Source organism: Octopus bimaculoides, chromosome 18, assembly GCF_001194135.2.
Source record: "Octopus bimaculoides isolate UCB-OBI-ISO-001 chromosome 18, ASM119413v2, whole genome shotgun sequence".
Taxonomy (NCBI): domain Eukaryota; kingdom Metazoa; phylum Mollusca; class Cephalopoda; order Octopoda; family Octopodidae; genus Octopus; species Octopus bimaculoides.
In genome coordinates this window covers 10327542-10336026 of record NC_068998.1, presented here as the reverse complement: position 1 = coordinate 10336026, position 8485 = coordinate 10327542, and the positions used below count along the sequence as shown (strand labels likewise).

The 8485-nt window shown below is 36.3% G+C and overlaps 1 protein-coding gene across 1 annotated transcript in view; it reads right to left on the bottom strand.

The window, feature by feature from the left end:
• Nucleotides 1-8485, bottom strand: part of LOC106874748 (intersectin-1-like) — a 195361-nt gene that overhangs the window by 129025 nt on the left and 57851 nt on the right. Inside the window, exons 17-19 of the mRNA XM_052974532.1 lie at nt 8294-8390; nt 6547-6693; nt 5211-5269 (exon numbers count right to left, since the gene is read on the bottom strand). Coding sequence (XP_052830492.1) covers nt 5211-5269; nt 6547-6693; nt 8294-8390 — 303 coding nt within the window. The remainder of the gene's footprint in view (nt 1-5210; nt 5270-6546; nt 6694-8293; nt 8391-8485) is intronic.

Genomic DNA, 8485 nt, shown 5'->3' with positions numbered 1-8485 from the left:
TATATATATGCATACATATATACATTGGTTTTGCAGGAATATAAATAAAACATAAAAAACAGACAGTGTTGGAACTCTTTTAAACAAAATAATATATATATATATATATACATATATATGTGTGTGTGTGTGTGTGTATGCTGTTGTTGTTGGCACTCCGTCGCTTACGGCATTGAGGGTTCCAGTTGATCCGTTCAACGGAACAGCCTGCTCGTGAAATTAACGTGCAAGTGGCTGAGCACTCCACAGACATGTGTACCCTTAACGTAGTTCTCAGGGATATTCAGCATGACACAGTGTGACAAGGCTGACCCCTTTGAATTACAGGCACAACAGAAACAGGAAGTAAGAGTGAGAGAAAGTTGTGGTGGAAGAGTACAGCAGGGTTCGCCACCATCCCCTGCCAGTGCCTCATGGAACTTTAGGTGTTTTCGCTTAATAAACACTCACAACGCCCAGTCTGGGAATCGAAACCCCGATCCTATGACTGCGCGTCTGCTGCCCTAACCACTGGGCCATTGCGCCTCCACTGTGTATATATATATGCATACACATACATACACACATGTGTGAGAATGTGTCTGTTTGTCGTACACCACAGCTTGACAAATGATGTTGGCTTGTCTACATCTCCTGTAACTTAGTGGTTTGGCAAAAAGAGACCAATAGAATAAGTAGCACTCTTAAAAGAAAAATCAAAAATAAGTAATGTGGTCGAATCATTCAACTAAAATTCTTTTCAATGTGTTCTTTCTTTTCTTGAGATGGTAGAATGTAATTTGAGAGAAATCTCATTGCTATTTCTAGCAGATGAAGCAACTATGTAGTCTTCCTCAGTTGTGTGACCTTGGCTCAGGTCACACAACTACCGAAAGGTTCTCTTAATGCTGTATGATAGTGAAATATGGAGAGTCAAGGTGAATGATCGACAAAACTGTGATGAGTTCAGTATGATCCAGGGAATGAATGTGCAATGTTGACCTCAGGAGAAAAAAAACAGGACTTGAAAAAGAAATATTCACAGAATACTGTGATTGACTGAAGTCTGAATGGTAGACAACTACACCGATATGAAGATGTGATGTGAGATGGATGTTGCTAACATGCCAGATGCAAAAGTGCTACAAATTAATAGCAGAAAATAACTAGGTTATAAACCAGGAAGGTTTAGGAAGATATTAGGCCAGAATGGAGAATGCAGGGCCTCACAGATTAGATGACACAGGATTAAGACTCATGCACAGCGAACAAACCATGCTAGTATGGAAAAAAAAAAAGAAGAAGGAACGTGATGTCAATGATAATGGTCACAATATTGATAATAACAATGATGATGTCCAAGATAATGACGACAATTATGATAATGTCCACAATAACGACAACAACGATGATTATAACAACAATGATAATGTTGACAATAATGAGAATAATAATGATGAATGTGACGATGACAATGCAATAATAATCATGTTGACAACAATGAAGATAATAACGGTGATTATGACAATAACAATAATGATAATGCTAATAGTTATGATGATAGGTTCGTATGATTACAATGAAATCAGATATTTTACTCAATATTAGATTTTTTTCTTTGCTTTAAAGAAATTGGAGGAAATTAAATTAATATATGCAGTCTACTTTTCATGTACTTCAAAAGCAAACTTTTAGCCCAATTAACTCCCACCATGTGTGTGTGTGTGTGTGTGTACATGCACACATGAGTAGCAGTACAAGACTCAGGGATAGTAACATAGTAGTAGTAATAGTAATAGAAGTAGCTAGGATGGATTAAAATATTTAAGCTGTAGTTGAAAAACTTTACTTAAAGAGATTGGTATTTATCAAATCACAAAATGGCACCGCAGTAAATATAAGTCTATACATGTATGTATGTATGTGTGTGTGTGTGCGTGCGTATATATCTATGTGTGTGTGTGTGTGTGTGTGTGTGTGTGTGTGTGTGTGTGTACACACACACACATGTATAGGCTTTTAAAGCTATAAATATACTGTGTAAATATTGGATTAAACAAGTTTCACTTTTCCTTTGACTTTTTCCATGCAAGGGTTTTTCAACCCAATATTTGCATGCTATTATATACTTGCAGTTTCATATACTTGAGTATTACCTTTAAAAATGCTTGATTTCATGACTCTCAAAGATTCTAAATTTTTTATACATAACATATATGCATATATATATATAAATTTATATAGTTCAGCATTTAGAGGAGCCATAGTTACAAATATATACAAAACATTCAATGCTGTGATAGATAAAGTGGTTTCTTTGTGTTTCCAAAGACATCCAACAACAACAACAACATGTAAAATGTCTGGCAAGGCAATCCAGAGTGAGCTTTACAGCTGCAGTGGAACTGGAACTGAAAGAGGTCTGGTTTATGAGGGTAAAGTTGTCATGCTTTAAGAAACTGAAAACAAGATATAAGAGACACAGGCAGTGTGGCATCCATTTTAAAACATACATCAGATATTACAAATAGCTAGCTCAGTAAACACACCAATAGCCACAATACCTTTTTAAGGCTGCCTTGTCAAAAAGAAAACTGTAAGAAAAAGAAGTTTTAAAGTGCTCAAAATTATCTTGATGTTAGTGAAATAAAAAGGAACAACAGAGAAGAAGAAAAAGTTGAAGAAGTCAAGGAGGAGGAGAAGGAAATCAATGAGAAAGAAAATGGAAATATAATTTGAGATAGCAAAAAACACTAACTACAACAAAACTGAGATAAAAGTAATGTAAGGCTGATACACTAATATATATTGATGAAATAAGGCATGTGAAACTGTGTGTTAGATATTCAGGAAGGAATTGTGGTTTCTTTGACTTGAAACAAACTTATCTAAATATTTTCATCGTCTAACATAATTATCTTGTCTTTTAGCCCTTTAGGCATTTAAACTTGCCATATCCAGCCCAATTGTTCAACCTGTTTTTCTGTTCAAACCAGAGCCAGCCTCTTGCACCTACCCTACAATGTCCTTCTAAAAATAAACAATCATATCATCGAAATGTTGAAGCCGTGACATACTGCACAATTAATTAAAAATGAGGTGAATAAAGAAGCATTACATTTGATAGAGTAATGTGAATGTTAAAGAGTTAATGGCTTCATATTTTGGCTCAAGGCTAGCAATTTGAAGGGGAGGGGCATTGCCGATTATATTGCTCCAGTACTTGAATGGTAGTTTAGTTTATCAATCTCTGAAAGAATGAAAGGTAAAATTGACTTTGGCAGGATTTGAGCTCATTCCTCTTTTGATAAATGAAGTAAATGCATTTATATGCATGTGTACCCTCCAAGTTGTAGACTAGAGTTTTGCACTTGTGTAGCTGTAATTTTCCGTGGGGAAACACGTTTCTTTCAAGAAGAAAGTTATAACTTTCAGGTTCTACATTTGTTTATTTATTGATTCATTTATTTTCATATTTGTGGATAAGCAAAAATGGCTGGTTTCAATGCTAAAAGGTTTAAAAAGGACAAGTTAATACAAAGAAAATCTTAAATTTAAATGATCAAAATATTTAAGGTCTTTGTTTTATGAATTTTCCCAAGGGACACAATGTTCTGTTTCCTCATAAAGTCACAATCAAATCAAACATTAGATAGAGGGATAAAGGTCCTTCCCGAGTCATATAGACTCATAAGACCGGTTAGGGCCAGTTTTCCAGCCACATATATTCCCTACCTGGACACGATGCTGGTCTGTCACCGGATGAATCATTTTTGCCAGTTTAGTGGACTAAAGAAACATGAAGTGAAATGTTTTGCTCATGAACATAATGTGTCACCCGGTCCAGGAATCGAAACCACAATCTTACAATCATGAGTCCAACACCCCTAACCACTAAGCCACGCATCTCCACAATCAAACGTTATCAGAGCATATAAAGAGGAACACATAAGGAGCAATTAAGACAAATGTAATGCAGGATGCTGCACTATGAAATAAACCATGAATTATAAAGCATCACAACATGCAGAGTATCAAACGGAAACAAAAATTCAGATTGTTTTATTTTCAACCAGTGGCTCTCATCTCTGGGTCATGACTTCATTTTACAGTTAAGTGAACATTGATTTTAAGGTTTAGTAATACTCTCATAAAAGTCAACAGGGCCAACAATGAGCCCATCATTTTTGTGTTAGACAGAAAAAAAGGGCTGGCTGCTTTAAGAATCATCATGATCATCATCACTTAACATCCGTTAAATGGGTTGGACGGTTTCACCAGGGCTGGCAAGCTGGGGAGCTGCACCAGGCTCCAGTCTGATTTGGCAAGGTTTCTATAGCTGGATGCCCTCCCTAACACCATCTGTGCTGGGTGCTTTTAACTCTTACTTGTTTCGGTCATTAGACTTTGGCCATGCTGATGCACTGCCTTGAAGAATTTGTCTAGTTGAATGAATTGATCCTACTATTTATATTATGTTTTCTTTAAAGCCTGGCTCTTATTCTATTGACATCTTCTGCTGAACCACTAAGTTACAGGGACATAAACACACCAACACTGGTTGTCAAACAGTCATAGGAGACACAAAGAGACACACACACACACACACATATACAATGGGCTTCTTTCAGTTTCCATCTTCAAATCCACTCACAAGGATTTGATCAGCCCAAGGCTATAGTAGAAGACACTTGCCTAAGGTGCCATAAGTGGGACTGAACCCAGAACTTAGTGGTTGGGAAGCAAGCCTCTTACCACACAGCCATACCTGGGATTCAAAATTTTCTAAACAACTCTAAATTAATCAAACCTATTTTCTTTCTTTGTATCTCATGAAAATGACCATTGTCTCTCTCTCTCTCTCTCTCTCTTGTAAAAGGACCAGTAGCCTTCTTCTGCAAAGGATCAATGGTTACATAAAAATCCTTAGTCTAATATCTGGTCATCATTTTATTTTCTATTGATTTTCAGAAAAGAATAATGTTAATGGTTGCCAACAGTTACCAGAAGTAAGCAATTCAGAATCATCAAAGTGAAACAGAAAAGAGATCGTTAAGTAAAAATTGCTGCAGTCATCAAACGGAGAATCATTAGAGAGAAGCGAATGCAAGCCACTGATTTAGATCTTTTAATAAAACAAAATGCTATCAGTTGCTAAATGCAAAAATATTAAACAAAAAATTTTGAAGAAAAACTTGCAATAAAACAAAGGAAAATAGAGAAATAAATACCTGGGCTTTGGAGCACTGGTGCCAATTAATTTCACATATGACTTAGGAAACCATCCCTCCTGTAACAAAAAAAAAACATTTCATATTCATTACAGAGACCAAACACCAGAGATATTTGAAAGAGAGAGGGAGAATGTAAAGGAATGACATTTCTTATTTTAAATGAGAAATATAAGTAAAAAAAAAAAATAGAACATTAAAAAAATTAAAAAGGAAACTAAAAATGCTCACTCTGTTCAGAGGAACTTACTTCTGCATCTATTACAGTATCATTTAAAACTGAAAGAATCCTACAGCAAGATAAATATTATTATGTATGTGAGTATAAAAATTTCCATCAAGATGCAAGATGGGATAGTAAGACAGTTATCCCTGTCCCTCTAACATACGCCAACCATTCAACTGGCACACAGCCACTTCACTCAGTTATATGCCCTCTCTCAGCTGAGTGGTCCTTGTCTTTCAAGCTACTTGGCAACCCCACAGAAGCTGGTGCCACATAAAAAGCACCCACGCTGGAACCACATGAAAAGCACCCATGTTGACACCACATGGAAGACACCTTGTGCTGGCACCATGTAAAAAGCAACCATGCTGGTGCCACGTGAAAAAGCACCCAGTACCCTCTGTAAAGTGGCTGGCATTAGGAAGGGCATCCAACTGTCAAAACCATGTAAAAACAGACAATTAGAGCCTGGGAGGCTCTCCAGCTTGCCATCTCATCAAACTGTCCAAACCACACCAGCATGGAAAACAGACATTAAATGATGATGATGACAACAATGATGATGATGATGATGATGCAAGCACTGTTGTATGGCTATGAAGCTCACTTTATTAGTGTAGCATGGAAATATGGACAAGGGCCATTTATTACAGCCTGAGGTTGACCAATGCTTTGTCAGTGAGTCTCATCAGCAGAAACTGCACAGAAGCTCATCATATTATATATGCATAGATTATAGCTATAAATGTGTGGTGGAGGGGCAGAGACATTGTACTTTCCCATTTGGGTTTTGACATTGTTTACATATGCTGCAAAAATGTGCAGCCATTGAGCTGTTTGGTATTCAGAGGGCCAAGAGAAGAAGTACCTGACATGGAAACATGTGAGGGTTAGCAACAGGAAAGGCATCAAACCTGCAAGGACGTGACTGCAAAGCAACCTTCCTAATTACATGGCAATATCTGAGTCTATCTGCTGCATGCTAAGGTAGTCTCTTTTAAAGTTTCTTTTAATAAAAGCAAGTCCGAGAAATTTACCCAGCCCTAGCTAAAGAAAATAATAAATAAACCCAAAGAAATGAGAACAGAAACGACAAACTCAAAACCAAACCTTATCATTGAGTTCTCCAGACCACCACATATCTTGTTGTTCTTTCACAATTATGGTGTCACCTTTGTTGAAAGTGAGGTGGTTCTCTTTCTTAGCCTTCCATGGGTACAAGGCAACAGCTTGTAGTCCTTCTGGAGCTGCCAAACCCTGTTGAAGACCAAAGTCAATGAAACTCAAAGTGAAGAGATAAATGATTTCGCAGACAAATATGTCTGTGTATCATGTTTTGCTCTTTAACAAATGTATTTTGGCAACTTAAACACAGAGACATGTTAAAATTCCTCTGAATCAAAGATAATGACATTGGAATTACAAGATCAAGTTACACAGTTTATATGTATATCATCATCATCATCATCATCATCATTTTAATGTCTACCTTTCCATGCTTGTACAGGTCAGACAGAATTTTTTGAAACAGATTTCTTAATCCTAGATACCCTTAATGTCACCAACCCTTGCCTGTTTTTTTGAATAAGAGGTATGCTTTTCCTTTCACTGGTCTTCAAAAGAAGCACAATGTGATTTGACATATTGTCAACAGGGTAAGTAAACATCACATCAACGTCTCACTCAGTGAGGGCAAGAAAATCCATGCAATGTTAATATTTGTGTGCAGACACACATAACACACACACACACACACACACATAAATTTATAATAACACTAATGATGTAAAAAGATCAGTCAAGTGACTGCGGTAAGACAAGTTTGTTAGTGTTTAGTATAAACATGACTTGTATAAAGAACACAGATGACTTGATAATTGATCAATAAATTTGTTAATCACTGCATCAAATATAGTTTGTACCATATCGAGGTTACACAGAAATTTCCGATAAGATGACACAAACTATACAACTCCGTTTCAAAAGCAACCAAGGCTGCATACAAAGCAATAATCAAATCACAGTAAAACTGAGATGGAAGAGATTGTTGAGTACTACCAGTGTTTCAAAAATCACATCAAGTGTATAACATTACAAATGTCATAGTAACTATCCAGTGCATTTTTCCTTCAGGTACATGTTGCCTTCCAAGTTGAATAAAATTTTTTAATACACATACACATATATATTATAAATATATATGTATGTATACATTTTCCAAAGTTCAAAGCTGTGTCTGTCGCTTAGAATAAAGAACTCAAGGATAAGCCTGAGAGTGAATGCATATTTAATCCCGAATTGTTAGTAGTTCAACAAAATCTGTTTTATTGAATTAATGATTATGAATTAAATGTTTAAATAAACACACACTCACACATACACACCCGCTAAGATGGAATGAGCTTCCATATAGTTTCTGTCTACCAATTCTCTTCACAAGGCATTGGTAAGCCCAAGATCATAGCATTTGACACTTTTTCCAAGGTTGCCATGCAATGGGACAGAACTTCAAACCACAAAGCAAGCTTCTAAACTATACAGCCATGCTTGTACCTCTCCATGACAATGATAATAATGATGATGATGACAAAAATTTCTAACAATTGCCAAAAGACCAAACATAAAATTACAACATAAAAATATAGTTGGTTGATCCACCCAGTATGTCACTGGGTACTTCAAAGACCTTGAAATACTGAAGAATTTCAACACACTGTGTAAAATGCTGTAACTGTGTACTTCTATAAAGCACTTTTTTGTCTGGTTTTCTACAGTTTCTGCAATCGGCCCTGAGGAGGAGGAGGAGGAGGAGGAGGATCAAATATAATAACAGCAGCGTTTGAAATAGCTTACATACCTGGCCAGGAGTAGGTGAGCTGTTAACTGCTCGTGATTGTACTGCAGTGAATGAAGAATCCTCTGATGCCGAAATGGTGGTGGCTGGTTGCTGTCCACTGGAAAGATTAGAAACAAAATATACAGATATTATCATCATATGATCTTTTAACGCCCATTATATATATATATATATATATATATATATATATAT